We start from the raw sequence: 25,507 nt of genomic DNA, 5'->3' as shown, positions 1-25,507 counted from the left end.
TTTGTGGCAAATTGGTAAATTGTCTCGAGGCTCTCTGATAATATCAGAATCATCTTTAAGTAGAAAAATCTGTGAAAAAATATCCAAAACAGCATTGTTTAATGAAAGACTAAAATTAGCCTAAAGGTCCAATGTCAAGGCCTTTTTGTTTGTTTTGTTTTTGTTTTTGAGATGGAGTCTAGCTCTGTCGCCTAGGCTGGAGTGCAGTGGCGCCATCTCGGCTCACTGCAAGCCACACCTCCCGGCTTCACACTATTCTCCTGCCTCAGCCTCCCGAGTAGCTGGGACTACAGGCGTCCGCCACCACGCCTGGCTAATTTTTTTGTATTTTTTAGTAGAGACGAGGTTTCTTGATCTCCTGACCTCATGATCTGCCTGCCTTGGCCTCCCAAAGTGCTGGCGTTCAGGGGTGTGAGCCACCGTGCCTGGCTTTCTTTTTTTTTTTGAGATGGAGTCTTGCTCTGTTGCCTAGGCTGGAGTGCAGTGGTGTGATCTCAGCTTACTGCAACCTCTGCCTCCCGGGTTCAAGCAATTCTCCTGCCTCAGCCTCCTGAGTAGCTGGGATTACAGGCGCATGCCACCAAGCCCGGCTAATTTTTGTTATTTTTAGTAGAAACAGTGTTTCACCATGTTGGCTAGGCTAGTCTCGAACTCCTGACCTCAAGTTGTCCGCCCGCCTCGGCCTCTCAAATTGCTGGTATTACAGGCATGAGCCACCGCGCCCGGCCAAGGCCTTTGTTAATGTATGCATTACAACTCTACCCTGTTGTTTAAGATGAATAGGCAGAGTTGCAGGAAAAGATGTTGCCAGTATTATGCGAGGAATATGTCATCATGCAGAATGTATGATGTGATTCCACTGTACATATGTGAGAGATTTGTCAGGGGGCTGGTGTACGTATCACACATAGGAAACAGTGGGCCAAAGATTGTATCTCAAGTTAATGACACTGGCTTATGTGATTATTTTTGTTTATCTTCATGTTCTGCTTTCTCTACCTTGGGAACATGTGCTGTGTATAGAAGGTGGGAGAAGCAGGGAAACTGCATGGCACACCCAGCTCTGTGGTGCAGGGTTGGTCCTGTCAGTTCTCTCAGAAAGCGCAGCTGAAGGGCCTCTCTGCACAGGAGAATCCTGTACTTCTCAAGGCTTGTTATCATTAAGTATACATACTGTACAGTGCAGAAAACAAAAGTAGTCTAAAAAATTATTAAAGCAGCCCGGGCACAGTGGCTCACGCCTATAATCCCAGCACTTTGGGAGGCCGAGGCAGGCAGATCACGAGGTCAGGAGATCAAGACCATCCTGACTAACATGGTGAAACCCCGTCTCTACTAAAAATACAAAAATTAGCCGGGCGTGGTGGTGGGCGCCTGTAGACCCAGCTACTCGGGAGCCTGAGGCAGGAGACTGGTGTGATCCCGGGAGGCAGAGGTTGCAGTGAGCCAAGATCGTGCCACTGCACTCCAGCCTGGGTGACAGAGCGAGACTCCGTCTCAAAAAAAAAAAATTATTAAAGCAAACTCCCCCGTGAAAACAACACTCAGATGAGATGTACTCCGATGGTCATTATTTTTTAGCCTTCCTTTTCAAACCCCAAACCTGGAATTCCAGTATGACTTTCCCGCCACCTGAACAAAACTCAGGGCCTAAGAAGTAATGCACGAACTTTCTTCTTTCTGTGGTCTCAAGCACCTCCTTGGCCTGCAGATTATAAATGTCATATTTTTTCCTCCCAGTCTTGTACAGTTCATCCTAGAGTTAGCTACTTGTTCAGAATCCAACTTAAAACACCCCACTGGCTGGTATTTCTGCATTTGCAACTGTGTCCCTTGTAAGTCAGCTGCTGTGGTGCTGTGTCCTGTCTTGGGGACCCTCACGCTTGCCCTCCATCCCCTAGGTGTGCTTTGCCTGCGTGGCTGGACAGGAGTTCCGCCTCGCACAGCTGTGTGGTCTTCACATCGTCATTCATGCAGATGAGCTGGAGGAGCTGATGTGCTATTACCAGGTGACCAGATGATCTCTGCTGGTAATGCAGATGACAAGTGATGCCTAAATACGCCACACAGAGGCACGGTCATCCCCTTAGCATGTGACCGTCACAGTGCTGCATCTGCAGATTTGAAGCATGGCCCCGAGGGGAGGATTCATGTGTTAGATGGTCATTTATAAACTAAATTCAATTTGAGCCTTGTTAGCGATCCTCGACCTCGTGGCTGGCTGGAATTTTGTGTTTTTAAAGTTCTCTCCATCCTTTCGTGTTATTGGGCCTTCAGAAACTCAGTCAGTGGCTTGCATGCCAGGAACAACCCTTGGAGGGTTGCTGAGAATACTGGGCTGGTGTTGATGGAGCTCTGGTCCATAGCCTAGTTCCCCAGTGTGTAGCCCCAGGAGTCTGTTTATCAATTACCATAGGGACAAAGCAGGGGCAAGAGAGGGAACCCCACATGGACCCTTTGGAAGGGCGGGGCCCTTTGTGTTCATGCTGTAGGTGGGCTCTCTCGAGTGGTTGGTAGACAGTGATTTTTGTGTTTAGGGACCTGGGCTTCCACTTGTGGGATTCCTAGAGCCGCATGACACTCCAGGTATGGTTAGTCAAGGCAGATGAAGATGGGATGTGACTCTGCTCAGCAGTGTTACCATAGCCATGGAACTTGAGCCCCAAACCCCTCACTACATGAGACGTCGTCTGGAGGGGCTCGCACCAGCGCCAGAGTGTCTAGATATCAGGCTGGGTATGATGACTTTTCAATGAGAAATGCTTTCCCACCCCCAGAGAGGCGCCTGAGAAATGAACTGGAAAGCCAACAGGGAGGGTAATCAACCAGTACAGGGCTGACAAAAGAACAATTTAGTCAGCAAATATTTGAGTACCTACTATGTGCTGGGCATTATTCTCAATAATTGTATAAGTGAACAAAACAGAAAAGCCTCTATTTAATTGAATTGGCATTCAGCAAGGTTGGCAGGCAAGCAACAAACCTAGTGAATAATTTTATAGTGTGTTTGAAGGTGATGAGTTATAGAGGAAAGTGGAGCCGGTTTGAGGGCATGGGAGTGCCTGGATGGAGTTTCATGAAGGGGCGGTCAAGGTAGCAGCAATTGATGGGGTGACATTTGAGCAAAGACCTGAAGAAATAGAAGGATTTGGTCATGAGGACATTTGAGGGAAGGGTCAGTGGCCAGGCAAAGTCCTGGGGCAGGAGTGTGCTGTGTATTCAAGGAAGGGGCTGGAACCAGAGATGGGGCAGGGAGGCTGATGGAGGGCCAGATCTCAGGCTGTTAGGAAGGCCATGGACTGTACTTGGGATGGGTGCAGGGCTGACAGGGGGTAAAAGGATCATGGTGGCTCATGTGCTGAGACCACATACTTGAGAAGTAGGGACAGGAGCCAGGAGAGCAGCTAGAGGCTGTTGCAGTGGTCTAGGCGAGAAGGGACAGTGACTCTGACTAGGGTGGTGGTGACAGGGTGAGAGGTGATCAGGCCATCAGGACTGGGTATGTGCTTTATACGAGCAGCCACCCTGATATGCTAATGCGCTGATGTGGAGTGAGAGAGAAAAGCCCGGGAGAACTCCATTTGGTTTTGGCTTGAACAAGTAGAAATACGGAGTTATCACCAGTGGATGAGGGGAAGACTGAAGGGGCAGCGTGGGAGGGAAGGACAGGAATTACTTTTTGGACACGTGGTGCTAAGTCTTGAGCTGCCCGCTGCATGTTCAGGTGGGAGCATTAGGTAGGCAGCTGGAGACAGATCTGGAGCTCCACAGAGGAGGAGCCTAGCTAGAGCAGTGAACCCAGAGTTGCTGACATACAGGTGATCCATGTCCATCTATGTTTGCCTGCAGTCCCCTGGGGATGAGTGTAGGTGAAAAGACCAGACTGCCCAACAGGGATGGGCTGAGGAGGAGAGCAGGAGCAGCCAGGACAATGGGAAGAAAACCCAGAGAGTGTGCTGGCTCCTGGATGCATTGGGGAAGAGGGAGCGGTCAGCAGGGCCAGGGCCTGCTGCTGAGCAGACAGCAGGATGGCAGGGCCAGGGGGATGCTCGTGACCTGAAGCTTGGGGGAGACTCAGCCTGATGGTGGCTGGAGAGAATAGGGAGAGGAATGGGAATGATTGTTGTGAGGAGTGTTTGCTGCAAAGGAAAGTAGAAAAAAATGGGATGGTAACTAGCAGGCACATTGGGTCGAGAGGAGGTGTTTAGGACAGGAGGATAAGTGGGATGCTTGCTGAACCCAGCTGTGGAGAGCGAAGATAAGGCAGGAGAGAAATGAGGAGTCACCAGAGCAGTGGCCTTGGTAGGCAAGCAGGTGGGATGGAGCTACAGGCTGGGCAGATTCCAGACAGGAGCACAGGTGGCATGTCTGCAGCTGATTGGGGGGTGTAGATGCTGCTGGCAGACAAGTGTGCCACTGGGAAATGAGGTTAGTCTGAGAGTGGAGGGGGCACAGAAGGTGTCCTCCTTAGGAAAACGAGGTGTAAGGTGATCCTCTAGGTTGGGCCCTCCCAGGGCTGTGGTGGTTAGAGTAAAGGGAAAGGGTCACATGGCTGGGTGTTTCTGCATGCTGAGCAGGCTGTAACCAGACATCTGGTCTTGTCCAGGGAGCATGTCAGAGGGGTGTGGGGCTGAATGCAAGGGGCTGGCCATCATAATTAGGGACACAGTGAAACAATAGCCACATGGCATCGTGAGTGGAGTTGAAGGCTTGTTGGAGCCAGGATCTCAGTAATGAGCTGTGGCAAGGGATTAAAATAAATCATTCCCAGACCCTGTTACCAACCACTTCCTACTTTTTTTCTAATTCTTTCATAAAATTGGCAATACTAATTTGCACTTACTAAACTTGAAAATTGTAGTGCAGTGTGCCACTGGTAATTGTCAGATGATCCAATAAGTTGCTAAGTAAATGGCATGATCTGTAGCACAGTATGTACACACGCTTTCTTCACACGCGCCTCCTCCGCATCATTCCCAGTCACCAGCACGGCCCCTGCGGCATGGGCGTGGGCTGGAGGGTGGCTGCTGGAGGCATGCAATTGCGCTGCCCCACGTGTGCCTGTTGGTCTGCTAGGATCGCGGCTACTTTGAGGAGCTGATCTCAATGTTGGAGGCGGCCCTGGGCCTGGAGCGGGCCCACATGGGCATGTTCACAGAGCTGGCCATCCTCTACTCCAAATTCAAGCCACAGAAGACGCTGGAGCACCTGGAGCTTTTCTGGTCCCGTGTCAACATCCCAAAGGTACCGTGTGCTCCTTACAGTCTGGCAGCCGTGGCCACGTGCGGCACAAGCCGACCCTGGCCTCCTTGTCCAGGTTCTGAGGGCTGCAGAGCAGGCACACTTGTGGGCTGAGCTGGTGTTCCTCTACGACAAGTACGAGGAGTACGACAATGCCGTGCTCACCATGATGAGCCACCCCACTGAAGCCTGGAAGGAGGGTCAGTTCAAGGACATCATTACCAAGGTAAGAGGGGATACAGAGCGCCAGCTCCTGCCAGCCTCTGCCAGGCCCTATTCTGGGTGCGGGGGAACGGGCAGGTGGGAGTGGAATGAGTGCCAGCATGCCCCCATGCTGTGTGTGCGTTCACTTGTTTGAGTCCACCACCCTCTGGGCAGGTGGTGGTAATTCCATCTTTGAAGGGAACTGACACTTAAGAAGGACAGGTGACCTGTCTAACGATGCACAGCTGAGCTGTGGGCAGGGTCAGGCCAGCATGCAGCCATGTCCGTATGGCCCTGTGACCCTGCCTGCCCCTCCCACCACATCACGCCCTCGTGGCCAGGCCTCAGTTTGCTCTTCCTTCTGCCCTGTCAGCTCAGGGCTCCCACCCCCACTTCCTGTGGTTGTTTTTCACCATCGGACCATTTTTTTTTTTTTTTAATTCATGTCTCTCCCCAGCACCAGCAGCCTTACCTGTCTGGGAGTGGGCCTCCATCCTGTAGCCTCACTGGGCTAAACCGGGACCCGAGTTCCTCTGCCAGGAGCCACAGTGTTGGGTGGTGTCGGGTTTGGGTGCCATGGTCAAATGAGCCCTTGTTATTTTATTTCTTGGTCTCTTAGAGAGTTCAGCATCAGGACTCACCCCTCTCTAGCTCTGTATGTGAGTTTGGTGAAGGGGCTGGAATTCTTTATCCTCGGCCCCCATCCCTTTGCGTTGGGTGTCTGCACTTTGTGCCACAGTCCTTGGGTAACCTGTCACAGTCCGCTATGACTGGAGTGGCACAGCAGTGAGCTGTGGCCTTGCTCATGCACCTTCTTTTCTGCATGCAGCTACTGAGGGTGGGCATGAGCGGCAGATGGGCTGCTGGGTGAGGCCTTCAGCCTCTGCCTTTCCTGGGAACTATTTGAAGGACCTCAGTGTTGAACACCAGGCCGCACACCTGAACTTCTTGTTGGAGGACATCCATGTTACTGGGCATGGTGGTACATGAAGGTGGAGGCCTTTGATGGGGCGTCCCACCCTGAGCAGAGTCTGCAAGTTGCTGGAGGGAGTGCGGCCAGGCCATACCTTACTGTGGCCTGGCACACATGGCTGGTGCCTTGTAGATTTGTCTGTGTGCTGGAAAATCCATACTTGATCATTCCTGTGTGTACTTTATTCACATTTTAACTCCTCTGATATAAGGGTGTTTTTAAAAATTGCTGAGCCGTGGTGGAAGTGGCCATGCTTTTGTTTCTTAGTGGCATATAAAATAATAGCAGGACAGCTGAGACTCGCTGTGTGGGAGAGCAGCATCTCTCATCTGGTGCCTGCAGGGCTGATGGCCGAGTCCAGTTCCTTGTGTGACTCATGTACTACAACCTGCTGTGAAGGAGATAGACACTGTCAGCTCAGGTGTGAAGGGGCAGGAGGATACTCGCCAGTGCAGGGGCCCAATCAGATGGATGACATCCAATCTATATTTGGGGCATACGATAGCAGGAATCCACTTAGCCATAGGGCTGGGCCAGCAGCAGCCTGAGCAGGGGTGCTTGCTAACTCAGACAGGGGGCACCCCAGCTCAGCCGTTCACTGTCTCTGTCCATGTGGGTTAGGGGTGTCACCGCTGTGAACCTGGTTATCCCATTGATACAATGGGCATCATGTTTCCCCCTGACCAGGTGGTCCATGGCAGGTGCCTGGCATCCAGTGGGCGTTTCTTTCAGGTCGTGCAGCACAGCACGCCAGCCAGCTACCCCGGAGTTTGTGATGGAATCTGAGCTTCAGTTTTCTCTTCTTTTGTTTTATTATTATTATTTTTTGAAACAGAGTCTCGCTCTGTCACTCAGGCTGGAGTGCAGTGGCGCCATCTCTGCTCACTGCAACCTCCACCTCCCAGGTTCAAGTGATTCTTCTGCCTCAGCCTCCCAAGTAGCTGGGATTATAGGTGCCCGCCACCACTCCCGGCTAATTTTTGTATTTTTAACAGAGACAGGGTTTTGCCATGTTGGCCAGGCTGGTCTCAAACTCCTGACCTCGGGTGATCCTGAGAAGTGAAGCCAGCTGGACTTCCTGGGTCGGGTGGGGACTTGAAGACCTTTTGTGCCTAGCTAAATGACTGTAAGTACACCAATCAGCACTCTGTGTCTAGCTAAAGGATTGTAAACACACCAATCAGCACTCTGTAAAAACGCACCAATCAGCACTCTGTAAAATGGACCAATCACACTCTGTAAAGTGGACCAATCAGCAGGATGTGGGCGGGGCCAAATAATAATAAAAGCTGGCCACCCGAGGCCACAGGCAACCGCGCTCGGGTGCTTTTCCCATGTGTGGAAGCTTTGGTCTTTTGCTCTTCACAATAAATATTGCTGCTGGTCACTCTTTTGGTCTGCACTACCTTTAAGAGCTGTAACACTCATGAAGGTCTGGGACTTCACTTCTGAAGTCAGTGAGACCACAAACCTACTGGAAGGAAGAAACTGTGGACACATCTGAGCATCTGAAGGAACAAACTCCAGACACACCATCTTTAAGACCTGTAACCCTCACCGTGAGGGTCCATGGCTTTATTTTTGAAGTCAGTGAGACCAAGAACCCACCAGAAGGAATAAATTCCGGCACAATCTGCCCGCCTCAGCCTCCCAAAGTTCTGAGATTACAGGCATAAGCCACCAGGCCCAGCCTTCCGTTTTCTCTTCTATGAAGCAGGGATACTACCATGTCTTCTGGGGCTCTGGCTGTCCTTGCTGACCGTGCTAGTGGGTACGGGCCTGCCAGAAAGGGCCAAGAGCGCACATGGTACCAGGTGTCCTGCAAGGGAAGCTAGGACTGCTGGTGCCCCACTTCAAGTTTGCCCACTCGCATGGTGCCCTGCAAGAACCTCAGTGAAATGGGCTTGTCCTTAGATGGTTCATCTCCTTCATGGGAGGCCCGAGGAGCCTTGTGGCTGGCGGGGAACCAGGTGGGGCTTTGAGGAGGTGATTTGCCACAGAAGATGAACTTGAGCCCCTACCCTCCACCTCAGCCCCACATCACATCCTGACCACCCTCTGCTTTTGCAGTGTCTAGTTGAGATCCCCCCGACCTAGCCCTGCTGTTGCTGAGTAAAGGGCCAACCTGGAAGGCTGCCAGGTCCTACAGCTCCAATACGAGTGGACCCACAGTGGCCTGTGGCAGAGTCTGGGGGCCCACCAGTGCCGTAGGTGGAGCTTTGTGATGGGGCCAGGTCACCATTCTGCTCTGCATCCATGGTGGCAGGTACTAGGGACCTTGCTTCCTGTCTGGGTCAGAATCTCTGGTGACAGTGAGTGCTCTAGCACAAAAGGGAAAGAGAAGGAGAAAGAAGATACCCTGAAATGATAAGCCATAGAGGGGTCATTAGAACCCTTTTAGTCAGTAGACCCCATCAGGCCCCACATTTTTGCCAGGTCACCCAAACCCAGCAGTGCTGGAGGCTCCAATGGTGACCACCCTGGGCTCCCAGCATAGCTTTAGCTCCAGCTGTGCCCTGTGCACACCCCAGGACCCCCCACACTCATGCGGACACATTCATCACCACTGGCTTAGTTCGTGCCCATCTGACTCACATGCTCCCTGAACAGAGCTGTGTCCAGGACCTGGACATCAATGCCACAGTCATCAGGCCACCAAATGACATTGCCGGGGCTGGGCGTGGTGGCTCACGCCTGTAATGCCAGCACTTTGGGAGGCTGAGGTGGGCGGATCACGAGGTCAGGAGATCGAGACCATCCTGGCTAATATGGTGAAACCCCGTCTCTACTAAAAATACAAAAATTAGCCAGGCATGGTGGCAGGAGCCTGTAGTTCCAGCTACTCGGGAGACTGAGGCAGGAGAATGGTGTGAACCCGGGAGGCGGAGCTTGCAGTGAGCCAAGATCGCGCCACTGCACTCCAGCCTGGGTGACAGAGCAAGACTCCGCCTCAAAAAAAAAAAAAAAAAATGACCGCCCAGCAAGAGAATGGTGGCAGACCAGTGGAGAAAGTGCTGAGAGAACAGCAGCCTGGCTAGATCTCGAGACCCAGGAGCACAGGCACAGGGTCCACCCAGAGTGGTCCACTCTCTGCATGGGCTGACCTTCATGTCTCACCCAGGGTCTGAGCACCACAGTATTTCAGCTCAGAAGCTTTGGGGATGTCACAGGATGTGCTGTCCGATTGGTTATGGCTCAGGCTGAGGCTTCAAAGGAAGGCTGGGGTAATCTTGCTTGGGTGGAAGCATACTGTGTTGTTCGGTTTTGCTGTTGGGCTTCATTCTGGCTGATTACACTTCATTCATTCATTCAGCAGATACTGGTTGAGCGTGGACCCTGCATCAGATACTGGTGTGGGTGCTGGGTTGAGGCAGGAAACCCTGAGACTGGCCTCTTAAGAAAAACGGTCGATGTGTCAGTGCTGGGGGACAAAATACCTCAGGGATGGGAGGAGGCACCTTCATGGGCCATTGAGTCTTATAGAGGGTAGTCGTGGCAGGCTTCAGTAGTAAAGTGCCATTTGAGCAAAAACTGGAAGGAGCCCTGGGGTATCTGGAGACAGGGACAGGAACTGACCCTCAGCTTTGCTCCGCGCAGGTTGCCAATGTCGAGCTCTGTTACAGAGCCCTGCAGTTCTATTTGGATTACAAACCACTGCTCATCAATGACTTGCTACTGGTGCTGTCACCCCGGCTGGACCACACCCGGACAGTCAGTTTCTTTTCAAAGGTGAGTCAGCGAAAACCCCAGGTAGAAGAGTGTATTGGGCTAGCTCTAACAAAGTCATCTGAATGATAGCACCTTGATAAAGAGCTTTTGAAATGACCTGCAGCTAACTTGAAGATTCACCAGTGTATCAAACTGTTTTAGGTTTCAGATACAGGAATACCTCCTGTATCATGCTTCACTTTATTGTGCTTCTCAAATTCTGTGTTTTTTTAAAAGATTAGAGGTTTGTGGCCGGGTGTGGTGGCTCATGCCTGTAATCCCAGCACTTTGGGAGGCCGAAGTGGGCGGATCACGAGGTCAGGAGATCGAGACCATCCTGGCTAACACTGTGAAACCCCGTCTCTACTAAAACTACAAAAATTAGCCGGGTGTGGTGGCAGGCGCCCGTAGTCCCAGCTACTCGGGAGGCTGAGGCAGGAGAATGGTGTGAACCCGGGAGGCAGGGCTTGCAGTGAGCCAAGATTGTGCCACTGCACTTCAGCCTGGGCAACAGAGCAAGACTCTGTCTCAAAAAAAAAAAAAAAAGATTGGAGGTTTGTAACCCTCATTGATCAAGTCTGTCAGCCATTCTTCCAACAGCATGTGCTCACTTCGTGTCTCTGTGTCACAGTTTAGGATTTCGTACAATACCTCAAATTTTCTCATTATATATGTTGTGGTGATCTATGATCAGTGATCTTTTTTTTTTTGAGACAGTCTTGCACTGTTGCCCAGGTGGGAGTGCAGTGGCATGATCATAACTCACTGCAACCTTGAACTCCTGGCCTCAAGCAGTCTTCCCACCTTGGCCTCCTGCAGTGCTGGGATTATAGACTTGAGCCAGTGCACACAACCAGCAATCTTTGATGTTACTATGGTAATTGTTTTGGGATGCCACAAACCATGCCCCTATAAGAAGGGGAACTTAATGGATAAATGTTGTATGTGTTCTAACTGCTCCACTGACTGGCCGTGCCCTGGTCCCTCTTCCTTTCCTTGGGCCTCCCTATTCCCTGAGACAAACAACATTGAAATTAGGCTAATTAATGGCCGGGCATGGTCGCTTACGCCTGTAATCCCAACACTTTGGGAGGCTGAGGTGGGTGGATGACCAAGACAGATGGATCACCCGAGGTCAGGAGTTCAAGAGTAGCCTGGCCAACATGGTGAAACCCCGTCTCTACTAAAAATACAAAAATTAGCCAGGCGTGGTGACAGGCACCTGTAGTCCCAGCTACTTGGGAGGCTGAGGCAGGAGAATCGCTTGAACCCAGGAGGCGGAGTTTGCAGGGAGCCGAGATTGCACCACTGCACTCCAGCTTGGGCGACAGATCGAGACTCCGTCTCAAAACAAAAACAAAAACACATTAATATGACTCTGTTTATTGCAACATTCACTTTATTGTGGTGGTCTGGAACCAAACCCTAGTGTCTGTGAGGTGTGAATGTCTCTGGTGACATTGGCGTCCACTGAATCACTCAGACAGTTCTCTTTGTGTGAGTATAGGTCTTTTGGTTCTAGGTGTCCAGAAGGTGCCCTTGGCTCCAGAGCTGGACCATTCAAGTGGATGGCACGCACATGCCCACCTGTACCCCTGCCTAGTGTCCCCATAACAAGCTTGGCCAAGTGCCTTGACAGTTGCCCCAACTTGTTAGGCAGGTCAGCTGCCCCTGGTGAAGCCTTACCTGCGGTCAGTCCAGAGCCACAACAACAAGAGTGTGAATGAGGCACTCAACCACCTGCTGACAGAGGAGGAGGACTATCAGGTGGGTGTGCAGGAGGGAGCCCTGTCCTGGGTGGGCTGGGCTCCTCCCCTGCAACTGCCATTCTGTTCTCAAAGCAGGCTGCCTTTGCACAGGAGAGTGTGCAGGCCCCACAGGACACCAGTGGATATATGGGTAGGGACCTTTCTAAGGCCATGGTGATAGCAGTAGCCATCAAGTAACACAAGGTGCCTGCTCCATGTGTAGGCAGCCCATGTCACAGTGTCCCATCCCTCACAGAAAGGCTATCTTCCTAGGGCTTAAGGGCATCTATCGATGCCTATGACAACTTTGACAACATCAGCCTGGCTCAGCGTCTGGAGAAGCATCAGCTGATGGAGTTCAGGCGCATTGCAGCCTATCTGTACAAGGGCAATAACTGGTGGGCCCAGAGTGTGGAGCTCTGCAAGAAGGATCATCTCTACAAGGTTGGTGGCCCGGGCCCCTGTTTCCTCCCACCTTCCTGCCTTAGTATACTTCCTGATGTTTTGGGGGTCACACCCCTTCCCTCTTGTTCCTGAGACCTGGCTCTGAGCTTCACCAGGGGATCCTCATGGTGGGTGGGGGGATTGGCATTAAGGGGAGACCATATTTAGAACATAGGGTAAGAATTGGGAGTGAGTTAGAACCCCTCAAAAACTGTTTGCATTGAAAGACTTACAGAGTCTTATGCAGTTGATTCTTTTCACGACAGTTATGTGTGAGTTTCACTCTACCAAAACACAGTGTGGCAAGATTCACTTCTTGGCACCTACTTTACTTCCTATAAAGATTTGGAAACTTACCTGTAATCTCAGCACTTTGGGAGGTTGAGGTGGGCGGAGTGCTTGAACCCAGGAGTTTGAGACCAGCCTAGGTGACATGGCAAGACCCCGTCTTTACAAAAAATTAGCCAGGTGTAATGATGAACATCTGTGGTACCAGCCACTCGGGAGGCTAAGAAGGGAGGATCACTGGAGCTCTGGAGTCAGAGGCTGCAGTGAGCTATGATCACACCACTGCTCCGCAGGCAACAGAGTGAGACCGTGTCTCCAAAAAAAAAAAAAAAAAAAGATTTGAGGAATTTAAAGCCTAAATTAAAATCACATTTGCCGGGCGCGGTGGCTCAAGCCTGTAATCCCAGCACTTTGGGAGGCCGAGACGGGCGGATCACGAGGTCAGGAGATTGAGACCATCCTGGCTAACACAGTGAAACCCCGTCTCTACTAAAAAATACAAAAACCTAGCTGGGCGAGGTGGCAGGCACCTGTAGTTCCAGCTACTCGGGAGGCTGAGGCAGGAGAATGGCGTAAACCCGGGAGGCGGAGCTTGCAGTGAGCTGAGATCCGGCCACTGCACTCCAGCCTGGGCAACAGAGCGAGACTCCGTCTCAAAAATAAATAAATAAATAAATAAAATCACATTTAAAGGCCGAGCGTGGTGGCTCATGCCTGCAATCCCAGCACTTTGGGAGGCCAAGGTGGGCAGATCATTTGAGGTCAGGAGTTCAAGACCAGCCTGGCCAATGTGGTGAAACCCCATCTCTACTGAAAATACAAAAGCTAGCCAGGTGTAGTGGTGCACTCCTGTAATCCCAGCTACTTGGGAGGCTGAAGCAGGAGAGTCGCTTGAACCCAGGAGGCAGAGGTTGCAGTGAGCAGAGATCGCGCCACTCCACTCCATCCTGGGTGACAGAGTGAAACTGTCCCTGAAAAAAAAAAAGGAAAAAAATAAATAAGTAAAATCACATTCAAAACATTTGTTTCAAAGCTGGGTATAGTCATGTGCACCTGTAGTCCCAGCTGCTTTAGAGGCTGAGGTGGGAGGACCACTTGAGAGGAAAAACAAACAGTGTGTTTTTCTGCTGGTGAGAGGTTTCTTAGTATCATTCTCAGACCGGTTCTCAGACCAGGATCTGGGCATCTGCTTGACAGGTTGGGCTGCCTGGAAGAACCACCAAGACCCCAAAGGCATTAACATCCTCTGCTTGGCCTGAACATCTCCCTGGGGGTGAGGTGGAGTTGTACAAGAGGGCCCTGTCTGTGCTGTGTTATGCAGCTGAGCCAATTCCCAAGGGCCCCTTGTGCCCAGAGACTCTGGACTTGACCTGAGGGTGTTACCTGTGGAGTTGGCCTTGGGCATTCCTGAGTATCTTCCCAGGACACATGGACACCTGCCACCTCTTGTCTAGCACAGGAGCCTCATTCTCATGGCTCCTGGGCTGTGCCTGTTGGCTGGGACTCCATGGAGGCCTGTGTTCCCTGAAATCAGTGTTGCATTGAGTTTCACCCTAAGTTGTCACCTCCAGTGTTTTGGACTGTTCTGTGACATCTAGCCCTTGGTGACAGTGCTTGTGGTCCTTCCTGAGGTGCCCAAAGAGCCCCTGCAGAGGGAATGGAGAGGAAAAGCTGCTGAGGCTCTGAGACAGCACCTGGAGGTCTCTGGACCTGGCTGCTGGGAGGAGACAGCTGGGTTCAGACACACCTGAGGAAAGGCTGCCTTTGGCTGGCTGATCACAGCCACTCTGTCCTACCCATGTGGTCCCTGCCAGGGGCTTAAACACACAGCCTTCTCAACACTCTGGCAGTGATGAGTGAGCAGGACTGTCAGTGCTGCCAGAGGCCTACTGGCCTTGCCAGCCACCCACTCTGAGCCACGTGGGCCCAGAAGAGAGTCCAGAGGACAAAGCCCTAAGCCCAGGGATAAATTAGGCCTGTCCTGGGACCCTGGGGGTTTGTCCAGGCACCCTACACAGGAACCTGGGGCCTGAGTCCCCAGCTAAGCTCCCTGGGCATGGTTTTCAGGTTAGGAAGGTGGCAAGGGCTCAAGGCCTTGCAAGCTGTTCATAAACAAAGGGTCGAAACAAAGAAATAATAATATATTTTAATGCAAGAGAAATCATAGCCTGATGCCACTCACTGCCCTCCGGCCCACCTGCTACAGGCACAAGGCCTGTGCCTGCAGGACGCCCAAGCAAGCATTTGCCTTGGCTGCAGGATGCCATGCAGCATGCCGCAGAGTCGCGAGATGCTGAGCTAACCCAGAAGTTGCTGCAGTGGTTCCTGGAGGAAGGCAAGAGGGAGTGCTTCGCAGCCTCTCTCTTCACCTGCTATGACCTGCTTCGCCCAGACATGGTGCTCGAGCTGGCTTGGAGGCACAACCTCGTGGACTTGGCCATGCCCTACTTCATCCAGGTGATGAGGGAGTACCTGAGCAAGGTAGGTGTTGGGCCGGCTGCAGCTCCCTGGCCCCTGTGTGGCACAGCCCACCCCTAGCAGTGACTCTGGCCCCAAGTCTTAAGGGTGGGCCCCTTTGAGGCCAACCCAGATTCCCCAGGTAGCCCTGGCCTGCCTTCAGGAGTGGCTGCTTTCCTTGATGCTCAAGTGGTTTTCTGCCCCACATTAAGCCCCTCCAGAAAATCATCCTGGCAGCAGCCCTCCTGCAGACTCCAGCTGTCCTAGTGGGCACACTGCTGGGAGCACAACAGGCATGCTCGTCCCCAGCCCTGGACTTCATCAGGGTGACAGTAAGGTGGCTGACAATCCCAGCTCCCCATGGAGCTCCCAGTGGCATCTGGGGGTGCAGCTGTTAGCATACCTGTTAGTGGTAGCTGCGTTTTGCTGAACACATAGTAGGAGTATTCACAGACGCACTGAATCTTTCTAACAGCCATAGGGAAGATGACTCTCTGCCTCACTGAAGTGACAGTACCTGATTGTAAAACTCTCCCTGGGTGTTGAAGTCCTAGGAGTCCCTGCTGGGACCTAGCTTTAGCCACTGTCCAGAGACCTGTGTCAGCAGTGTCATCTGGTACAGTTTGTTGTTTCTAACACTGGAAAAATCACCTTCAGTAGCATCTACTTGCCCATCTAACCTCCTTCAAGCCAGATGGAGACCCTTGGAAGGCACTCATGCTGAAGCATCACTCAGTGGAGCAAGGGAAGGGAGGGGGGCTCCCAGGTGAGTGGGAGGTAGGAGGGAAACAGGAAGGCGGGCTCATGCTGCCAGCTTTAGCCTGGAAGTGCCTGGAGGGCTGCCTGCCACCTGCAGAGCCTCTAGGCGGCTGCCCAACCCCTAGTGAAGGCCATCCCAGAGGCCATTCGAGGCCATCGCCCTTCTGTAGGACAGTGTGACCCCATTCCATCTGCATAGCACGCCTGAGTGAGAGACTCCCTGATGACTCTCAAGGGGTGGAGAGGAAGGGACAGCCCTGGCCACATGGCCTGAGATGTGTGGGCTGCCAGGGGACATGGACTGGTTGGATTGACAAGGGCCCTGGTTCCCCCACCACAGTGGATGGCAGCTCCCTACAGGCAGCATGTGTAGTATGTGGTTTGTGGTATGCAGTGTGTGGTGTGCGTTGTGCAGTGTCTGGTGTGTGCCTGTGGAAGCTGTTCTCACCATGATGAGCGGGTTTTCCCATCCCTCGGGTGTCTTTCCTGACAGTAGTCTGTGTTCTGAGAACCAGCACAAGGAAAGAAGAATGTGCTTGAATCTCTTCCTGGCGGTAGAAGTCCGTGGGTTAGTGTCAGAGGAACTCAGGCTCACCAGGCCTCAGGGATGTCATTGCTGTGGGGGTCAAAGTACTGCTGTGGGGATCCCCCAGGACTTTGAGGAGCACATTCCCTTTCTGTTGTGGATGATAGAGTTAGCAGCCACTATCACCTTGGTCAGCACTGTGGCTGCCCTGCCTTGGCCCAGGGTTCCCAGACTCCACTGGCCCTGGGAAGTGGTGGCTGCTGCAGCACCTGCCCTGCTGCTGCCCACCTATTTCTGCCGGGGCAGATGAGATGCCTGTCATGGGGAGAGTTCAAGGAGAGGAGGGGGCTGGCAAGGGGTTTCCCAGTCAGTGGCATGGGGTTGTGAGCTGATTGTCAGCTTGAGCTGGGGCCCAGCTGACTCCACACGGCAGTGCTGGGAGAATGAGGGCACAGACAAGAAGCACAGTCCCTTCCTGGTGGACAGCTGGGCCCAGGGCCTTGTGGCTCATCTGGGAAGCTCAAGGGCCATCCCTCTGAGATGCCCCCAGCACTCTCCCAGTTTAGGGAGGGTACAGGCCTAGCTCACCCCTCACCCTAGGTGTCAGCGAGTGTGCCCCCTGCTCCCTCCTCACTTCTCAGCCCCCCAGACTCCAGCTCATGGGGGCACGTTCTTGTTTCTCTTTCTTAGTGCGTTTGTGAGGGGATCCTAGCTGCACAGTTGCTGCCGCCTCTCTAGTGCAGTGCTGCCGCCGCACTCTCTGGCCATGGGTGGGGTCTGGTGAAGCCTCAGGGAAGAGTGAATTTGTCCTCAGTACTTCTCAGGTGAAGTGTCTAGGTGCCAGGTGACTTGTCTCTGAGAGCCACATGATCTCTCTGCTGGTTTGGAGGGGCAGGCAGACTAGACTGACTGGATTCAGAAGCAGGCAGTGTTCCCTGCACATGGCCCCAGCCCTGCAAGTCAGTAAATGGCAGTGTTCCTGTATCCAGAGGAGGACTTGGCCCCCCATGAGCAGGCCACACTCACAGCCTGTAACAACTGACTGTCCCAGTGCCCACTGGGAAGCTCTGGGGGCCCCACCTGGTGCTCCGTCTCAGCCCAGCTACTGAGGCTTCACCTCTCCATGCCTTGCTGCATTCTAAAAGTGCATGGGGTATGGACTGAGCCACTCCACTTCTGCCCATGTGCACCTCCTCCACTGTCATTCTCCTGGAGTCCCTTCCACTCCACTTTCACGTAGAGGCCGGGACTGCACTCTGTCAAGCGAGTGCTCACATGCTCTCACCTCCTTGCAGGTGGACAGACTGGATGCCTTGGAGAGTCTGCACAAGCAAGAGGAGCATGTGACCGAGCCAGCCCCTCTCATGTTTGGTAGGTGGCACCTGTAGCCCCCAACCCCCTGGGGAGGGAGCAGGGAGGGTGTCAAAGTCCCACTGCCCTTTCCTGGCTGGGCTTTGGATGGGGATGGGAATAGATGGGTGGGAGCCGGAAGGATCCCACTGGCTGCTGGGTGTGGAGAAGTGTACGTCCAGGAATGTTGGCATGACCACTGTCCTCCCTGCTGTAAGTGTGCCTGCCTTCTGATGGGGCTGCCTGCCTAGCTATGAACTGCTGCTGTGTCCTGCTGGGCCTGGCCTCTGGGCAGCAAGGCTGTTGCTGGTGTGTGCTGGGAGGAACTTTGCACCTGAGAACCTGCCCAGGGCAGCCTGGCTGTCGAGCCGACTGGAGAGACTGTGGGGTGCTGGGACACTGCCGGGCCAACACAGGCCTGAGGGTGTGGTGTGAGTGTGCAGCACTCCTGTGGGTCTCGAGCCTCCTGCCGAGTGTGTCCCTCCACCATTAATGCCATTCTGGTTTTTTTAGATTTTGATGGGCATGAATGAGACCCAGCTGATTGCACTAAGTAAGTGTCCCATTTGGGGACTAGCTTATCCTCTAGCCAGGCCAGCTTCTCTGGCTGACCACACACTCCTTGCCTCTGGGTGCCTACTCTCTTGGTGCCTCAGCTTCTGGGTGGTAAGGGCTGGTCCTATAGACTCTGCTCCCTGGGCCCCGGCTACTCAGGGCCGACAGGAGAGGACCCCCATGGGCAGGAAGAGCTCTGCTCATTGTGGGCTTTCTCCCTCTGCAGGCCAGCAGCTGAGGTTGACAGCAGGCCCTGCCAGCTTCCCCTATGGATATGCCTCTGCTCCCAACTTCACCAGCTTCCAATGTACAACTTCTGCGTGTAGTGGGTGCTGTCTCCACCCACTCTACCTGCAGAGTTACTAACTTCTCCAAGGAGTGTGTCACTCCAGCAGCACAGGGGACCGCAGTGGGAAGCAGGAACACCTGGACAATATTTATTTTTGGTGAAACCCAATGATGGCAACCTCTGAGCCATCCTAGAGCCTGGGGAGGCCAGGGTAGAGGCTGACAGCGCAAGACCATCTTCAGCTGCCAGCGGGGTCTGGACTCTGGGCCCTCCTGCTGGAGCCAGGCTTTCCTCCTGGGCGCCCCCGACTGGCTGGAGCTGACCCCTCCAGGCCAGTTTGAAGACTACATGAACACGTCTTGTTTGGAGGTACCGGACCTCATAACACGACTCTGAGCCTCCTGGCAATCTTAAATATTAAAGTCGGTTTATCCAGGCAAAGGTGCTCTGCTTGGTGCTGGTGTGGGTAGGAGGGACAGGGGCCAGTTTCCTAGGCCCCGCAGTCCGTTAAAGATTTGCTGGGTCCTCTGGGGGTGTGGGACCTGCGCCCAGAGAAGCTGCCTAGGAGAATACAGCCGCTTGCATTTGGGGTCTTTCCGGACCGTGTTCGCTGAACGCAGGAACTCTAAATCCGGGAAAGGTGTGGGTGGAAACTGGCAGGTGAGTCCCAGCCCGTGGCCGCTACGGGAGGGGGACCCGGCGGCGTAGCCCCTTCTCACCCGCCACCCGCCTTCCTCCTCCAGCTTCGAAACGTTAGAGTTCCTCAGGGACTGGGCTAGCCCCACGTGTTTTCGGGGAGGGTATGCCCCTGGCCTCCGGGATCCCCGGGGATCCCGCCGCTCTCGGCAGTCGCGCAGACCCGAGGCCCGCTTCCCTGCGGAGCGGCATACTGTGCACCTTGACCCATAGCTCGGGGCTGGGCCACGGCTCCGCCTCCCGCAGCCCCGCCCCCGCCCCGCCGCTCGCGGTCGCCCAGAGACTCGGCCTCGGCCATTGGCTGCGCTTTGGCCCCGCCCCTACGCCTGCCTCGGCGCGCCCCGCCCCGGCCTCAGTTTCCCGGCCCGCTCGGGGCGGGCTGGGGGCGGGGCCCGACTCGGACCACGCGGGGCGGGACCTGGAGCTGACGCGGCCGCCCTGCCCCCGGGACCATAACCGGCCGCTGCCGCCACCGCGGACCGAGCGCGGAGTTCAGGAGGCTCGGACCCGAAGCCGCTACTGGGCGCCCGGCCTCCCGCCCGCCATGGCCGCGCCCCGCGCCCCGCGCGCTCTGGCGGCAGCCGCGCCTGCGTCCGGGAAGGCCAAGCTGACGCACCCGGGGAAGGCGATCCTGGCAGGTGGGCCCCTCCGGGACGCGGACCCCACTCCCGCCGCGCTTCCGGGTGGGCCCGGGACACTGAGGCCCCGCCCCACTTCCGGGTTGGGCCCTGGGTTGGGAGTCGTGGGGGCGCGGTCCTGGTCCCCACCCCGCGCGCTGGGGCTCGCCCGCCTGCCGCCTGTCACCCCCGCGCCTCGCCGGGACAACGGGGTGGGGGCATGCGGTCGTGGGGCCCCAGCCCAGGTTCCCGCGACACTGGCGCGGCGGCTGCGCCGGGCAAAGTCCGGGACGGGGGAGGGGCCCGAGCGCCAGCGGCCGGGCGGAGGTCTCAGGAGCCGGTGCCCGGTCCCCGCAGGCGGCCTGGCGGGTGGCATCGAGATCTGCATCACCTTCCCCACTGAGTACGTGAAGACGCAGCTGCAGCTGGACGAGCGCTCGCACCCGCCGCGGTACCGGGGCATCGGTGAGGAGGGGGAGGCCGCGGCGCCACCGGGGGCGGGTACCCAGGGCGGCGGCACCGAGGGCAGTGGGGTCCTGACGGCCCCCTCCCCCAGGGGACTGCGTGCGGCAGACGGTTCGCAGCCATGGCGTCCTGGGTCTGTACCGCGGCCTCAGCTCCCTGCTCTACGGCTCCATCCCCAAGGCGGCCGTCAGGTGAGGCCCGGCCTGGGGCTGCTGCGGGAGGAGGGTCTTGGCCGCGGCAGCCCCTCTCACCCGCCTCCCGCCTCCAGGTTCGGAATGTTCGAGTTCCTCAGCAACCACATGCGGGATGCCCAGGGACGGCTGGACAGCACGCGCGGGCTGCTGTGCGGCCTAGGCGCCGGCGTGGCCGAGGCCGTGGTGGTCGTGTGCCCCATGGAGACCATCAAGGTGGGGAAGGTCCTGGCGAGGACCCTGGACACTCAGGGAGTACAGAGACTGGCAGCCGCGCTGACCCGGTGCTCCAGAGGCAACCGGCAAGCTGGGGAGGGTCTCCTGGACGCGAGGTGACCGCGGGGCCTTGGAGCAGGACGCCTGCCACCAAAGGCCATCTGTGGAGGCTGAATCTATGCTAAAGGCAGCCTTAAAGTATTTACAAAATGCTTTTATAAAGCAGAAAACAAAATGACACATTCACTGCGAAAACTGGAAAAGAGTGGCAAACATAAAGGTAGAGGCCGCTCACCAGGGCTGCCCTGTGTCCGGGAGGATGGTCTGTGTGGGCTGCCCTGTGTCCCGGGGCATGGTCTGTGCGGGCTGCCCTGTGTCCCGGGGCATGGTACGTGTGGGCGGCCCATGGTACACTGCTTCTCGGGGAAGAGCTGCAGCCCCAGTTTCCTCCACCCTGGATGGGCCCTGGGCCTGCCTGCTAACCAGGACCCACTCAGGTGGCAGCCGAGAACCTGCGCTCTTGCTTCTCTCTCTCAGGTGAAGTTCATCCACGACCAGACCTCTCCAAACCCCAAGTACAGAGGCTTCTTCCACGGGGTTAGGGAGATTGTGCGGGAACAAGGTGCGCCACTGGACCTTCCAGCTAGGGCTCAGGGACCTGGGCCAGGGTGGGAAGGGCCTGCACCTCCCATCCTGCCTTGGGCTCTGTGCAGCACCCACCCTCCACACACACCAATTCCCAGGGCCTGAGAGGCTGCAGGGCAAACCGTGCCTGCCTTCCCCCAGGGCTGAAGGGGACGTACCAGGGCCTCACGGCCACCGTCCTGAAGCAGGGCTCGAACCAGGCCATCCGCTTCTTTGTCATGACCTCCCTGCGCAACTGGTACCGAGGTGTGTCTGCACCACAGGGCCCTGTCTCTGCACAGGGCCAACTGCTCTCCTCTCCTTGAGACCACCCCTGGGCGGCGGGCACCCACCTTTTGAGGTGCTGATCCAGGCTCCTCCCGGAACCTTCTGACCACACCTTACCCCTCATATCCAGGGGACAACCCCAACAAGCCCATGAACCCTCTGATCACTGGGGTCTTCGGAGCTATTGCGGGCGCAGCCAGTGTCTTTGGAAACACTCCTCTGGATGTGATTAAGACCCGGATGCAGGTGCAGGGACCGGGAAGGCGATGGGAAGGGGGCACTGGGCCAGAGCTAGCTGCTGAGCCCCTGCCTGCTGATGTCCCGCAGGGCCTGGAGGCACACAAATACCGGAACACGTGGGACTGCGGCTTGCAGATCCTGAGGAAGGAGGGGCTCAAGGCGTGAGTGGGGGAGGGGCAGGGCTACTGTCCCCACCTCAGACCTTTCCGGGCCTACCTGGCCTTCCCACGCCCTATGCCGTCCCCTTCAGGCCTCTGTGCCTCCCCTTTCAGCATCTGGCGATTGCCCTGTGCAGGGACACTGCACTGACCTGCCTTCCTCTCCCCACCCCTCCTCCCACCCAGATTCTACAAGGGCACTGTCCCCCGCCTGGGCCGGGTCTGCCTGGATGTGGCCATAGTGTTTATCATCTATGATGAAGTGGTGAAGCTGCTCAACAAAGTGTGGAAGACAGACTAAGCCTAGAGAGGCTGCAAGGGGACCGCCCCAGGCACCTCCAGAGTGCCCGCCACCTTTGTCTCACATGATTCCAGTGCAGTAGTGCCAAAAGGCCCTTCCCACGTCCCTTGAGCTCTGTAGCCTGGTCTGTGCATTGTGGCTGTCAAGTCCATGTGTCCCCCCTGTGGTCTGTGTGACACCACCACTGTGTCCTGGTGTCTGGCCCAGCCATGGCTGGGTGTGCATCTGGCCTGTGACCCCGTGCCCACTTGTCCATGTGCTTACTGTGAGCCCTGTGCCTGTGTTTCATGTTCTGTGTCATGTGACCTGTGCCCCGCCTCCCGGGGTGCCCGTGTGGCCTGGGTCCTCGGCCCTGTAGCCCTGGCCCGGTCCCAGTCCGGTGCCTTCCACCCTGCCCCGGCCTACCACAGCTGCCTCCGGGCCTCGGCCTGGCTTCACCGCATTCCAGGGGCTGCAGCCCCTCGCTTCTCCCGCCATTGGCCTTAACCGGCCCTCGGGCCCTCCCTCCGCCCGGGACAGGGTGGCACCCACCACTCTCAGGACCACCCTGCCAAGGCAGAATAAACCGGATCCTGTTGCAGTCTCCTGTCCTGTGTTCGTCCCTGTATGGGCCCATCTGTGCATGCAATTGGTGGCTGTGCCTCTGCAGGGGACTAGGCCACCTTCATCTGAGGACACTGCAGTAGGGGTACAGGGAAAGCCTAGTGTCCACCCAGGGCAGGGCAGCTGTGGCCACAGTGTTGGCTCCCTGAGAAGCCCAGTGCCAGGCCAAGAAGGATCTGGGCTGCACCCTGGCCTTCTCTGTGGCCTGTGGGCAAGATCCCATGACATGGGTAAAAGTGTGTGTTCACAAGGCCTCAGGGTGGCCTGGCAGAGAGCAGAGTGTTCAGAGCAGGGGGCTGGGCCCAGGAGATGGAGTCCCTAGGACGACTGCCTGCCCCTCACCCATGGGGAAGCTTAGGGAAGGGTTGGGTTGCCCAGGGCCCTTCCGGGGCATGCCCAGCTCCTGAGTGAGTAAAATGCGCTGCTTGTGGGGAGGAGGAGATGGGGGCATGCTGGGGCCTCTGAACTCCTGGTGGGGGTGTCTGGCCTCTGCTGCCCAAAGGCTCTGGGCAGGGGCCCTTCCTTGTTCCTTCACCCAGGCTGGGAGGCAGCTGTCCTGGGGCAGCAGGAAGTGGGGCTGCCTGGCCAGGGCTCTCTGGGCACCTCATGCCACAGCCATGAGCCTCAGAGGAAGGTGTCCCTCTGGCTGGAGGCCAGAGCTCTGAACTGGCATGTCCCCATGGGGCCCAGCTCCTCTTTCCACAGTCTATGAGCCACATAGAGGACACTCAGGCAGGATGGGATCAGTCAGTGCCCCTGGCTGTGCAGAGAAGTCAGCTTCCTGTCCAAGTGCCTCCGTGGGGGAAAAGTCATGCAAGCATTTGGCTCAGACTGGAGAATAAGCTTTTGCCAGCCAGAAACTCCGTGTGAACAGGTCCCGTCCCTGGGGAGACTGCCCTGTCCTAGTGACCTCACACAGCACCGGATCCCTGGAATCCCGGGAATGTGCAGCTGGGGAGGAGTCTGGGGTGCAAAGGGCCAGAGGTGAGAGCCAAGCATGGGTTTGGGGGTAAAAAGGGAGCAAAGGGTTTTGAAGCCTCCTTGGGGAGAGCCGCCGGGCTGAGGAGGGCTGGGGGTGGCTCAGCACTCAACCTGTGCTGTGACGGGATGGCCATGCACTCTCCATGCTCATGGCAGACTTCCCAATCTGTTGCCACAGAAGAGAAAAGGCCCAGGCAACAGAGCCTCCCCTCCTGCCCCTGTGCACTAGGGCATGCAAGTGCTACCACAAGAACCCCACACCAAGATGCTTCCTGTCCCTGGAGCTCAGGCCACTGGTTCTGCACCTCAGAAGCTTTGTTGTGGGCTGGCAAGCCGGCAGTGGGCCGCACTGGTCCACAGTGCCAGCCCTGAAACCTGGAGGGGCACTCAACTCTCTGGGGCCTGCCCTCCAGGCCTCAGCATCCACGTGCTGTACTCCCCACAGGTGCTGAGAATCATGCTTAGCGCAGAGCAAGCCCTCACACATGGCAGCTTTTTTTCTTGGGGTTGCAGGAGGCTGTTTACAGTCTCCCCAGGTTCCAGGCAGTTCTGGGAGCAGCCAAAGCCTCGCAGCTGCCTGAAGGGGACCCCAGCCCCCACATCCTGACCTCCAGAGATGCCAGCCACTCACTGCACACCTGCACCGAGTCCTGTCCCTGTCCCTCTCCAAAGGAAGGGGCTGAGGCTGCACTAGCTGAGAGCAGGGTGTAGGATGTCATGGGTCTCCCTCCTCCTTGGACCCCTGCCATTCTCAGGGTCACCTTGTTTATGCTTTGAATCACAGGACAGACATCAGGTAGCACAGCCAGAAATGTTGATCGAGCTGGGTCTGAGTCCCTTGGGGCCACGAGCATGGAGGAGCTACCTACTCTGGTAGATAGAACCCACACTGTAGGCTGCTTCACACATTCCCTCAAGAAGTAAGCAGCCTCCAGTCTTGGGGCTGAGACCCAAGGGGAAAGGTGTCTGTGCAGGAAAGAGCTGGAGGCTGGAGAGGCAGGCAGGGGCCTGGAGGGAGCCAAGTTGCATTTTTTTTTTTTTTTTTTTTTTTTGAGACAGAGTCTCGCTCTGTTGTCCAGGCTGGAGTGCAGTGACGTGATCTCAGCTCACTGGAAGCTCCACCTCCCGGGTTCACGCCATTCTCCTGCCTCAGCCTCCTGAGTAGCTGGGACTACAGGTGCCCACCACCACGCCCAGATAATTTTTTTTTTTTTTTTTTTTTTGTATTTTTAGTAGAGAAGCGGTTTCACTGTGTTAGGCAGGATGGTCTCGATCTCCTGACCTCGTGAGCCACCGCACCCGGCCTGCCAAGTTGCATTTAACCAGACTGCAGAGAGGAGGCTTGCAGCAGGGAGTAGCATAGACTAAGAACACTGGGGCCCTTAGGGGCAGAGACATGTGGATGGGTCTCCAAGCTAGCCTGCAGGCAGAAGGGTCTTGATTTCTAGCGTGGTGCTCCACGTCTCCCCACTAACTAGGACACTCGGCTAGTGCTGGGGAGAGCCCCAGGAGGTGGCTAAGTGCACATCGGAGGACTGGGTGGAGACTCCAGGTCACATGTCCTGCTCCAGCCAGAGCCACAGTG

At 55.8% G+C, this 25,507-nt stretch overlaps 2 protein-coding genes across 10 annotated transcripts in view; both read left to right on the top strand.

The window, feature by feature from the left end:
* Nucleotides 1-18,983, top strand: part of CLTCL1 (clathrin heavy chain like 1) — a 106,136-nt gene extending 87,153 nt beyond the window's left edge. For 5 of the 8 annotated variants that reach the window (XM_030915144.1, XM_030915143.1, XM_030915146.1 and 2 more), the window contains 9 exons: nucleotides 1,902-2,009; nucleotides 5,077-5,244; nucleotides 5,318-5,467; nucleotides 10,016-10,147; nucleotides 11,783-11,893; nucleotides 12,148-12,318; nucleotides 14,866-15,087; nucleotides 17,644-17,719; nucleotides 18,480-18,983. In XM_030915144.1, the coding sequence (XP_030771004.1) occupies nucleotides 1,902-2,009; nucleotides 5,077-5,244; nucleotides 5,318-5,467; nucleotides 10,016-10,147; nucleotides 11,783-11,893; nucleotides 12,148-12,318; nucleotides 14,866-15,087; nucleotides 17,644-17,719; nucleotides 18,480-18,619 (1,278 nt within the window). In that variant the 3' untranslated portion in view covers nucleotides 18,620-18,983. Of the gene's footprint in view, nucleotides 1-1,901; nucleotides 2,010-5,076; nucleotides 5,245-5,317; nucleotides 5,468-10,015; nucleotides 10,148-11,648; nucleotides 11,894-12,147; nucleotides 12,319-14,865; nucleotides 15,088-17,643; nucleotides 17,720-18,211; nucleotides 18,252-18,479 lie in introns of those variants that run through there. The other 3 variants (XM_010356352.2, XM_030915145.1, XM_030915149.1) reach the window with 3 other exon arrangements.
* A 91-nt stretch (nucleotides 18,984-19,074) lies between these two features.
* On the top strand, nucleotides 19,075-22,918 carry SLC25A1 (solute carrier family 25 member 1). 2 transcript variants are annotated; one of them, XM_010356351.2, is made up of 9 exons: nucleotides 19,075-19,876; nucleotides 20,213-20,320; nucleotides 20,412-20,511; nucleotides 20,589-20,727; nucleotides 21,265-21,349; nucleotides 21,514-21,618; nucleotides 21,770-21,885; nucleotides 21,967-22,040; nucleotides 22,224-22,918. In XM_010356351.2, the coding sequence occupies exons 1-9, from the start codon at nucleotides 19,345-19,347 to the stop codon at nucleotides 22,336-22,338; spliced, it is 1,374 nt and encodes a 457-aa protein (XP_010354653.2). In that variant the 5' UTR covers nucleotides 19,075-19,344; the 3' UTR covers nucleotides 22,339-22,918. The 2 variants fall into 2 exon arrangements, with proteins under 2 accessions (XP_010354653.2, XP_010354652.2); XM_010356350.2 differs by having other exon boundaries at nucleotides 21,770-22,040.
* Nucleotides 22,919-25,507: the final 2,589 nt, after the last annotated feature.

The sequence above is a fragment of the Rhinopithecus roxellana genome, chromosome 13 (genome assembly GCF_007565055.1).
Source record: "Rhinopithecus roxellana isolate Shanxi Qingling chromosome 13, ASM756505v1, whole genome shotgun sequence".
NCBI classification, from domain to species: domain Eukaryota; kingdom Metazoa; phylum Chordata; class Mammalia; order Primates; family Cercopithecidae; genus Rhinopithecus; species Rhinopithecus roxellana.
Note: the sequence above shows the minus strand (reverse complement) of the source record. Positions and strands in the feature narration are given on the sequence as shown.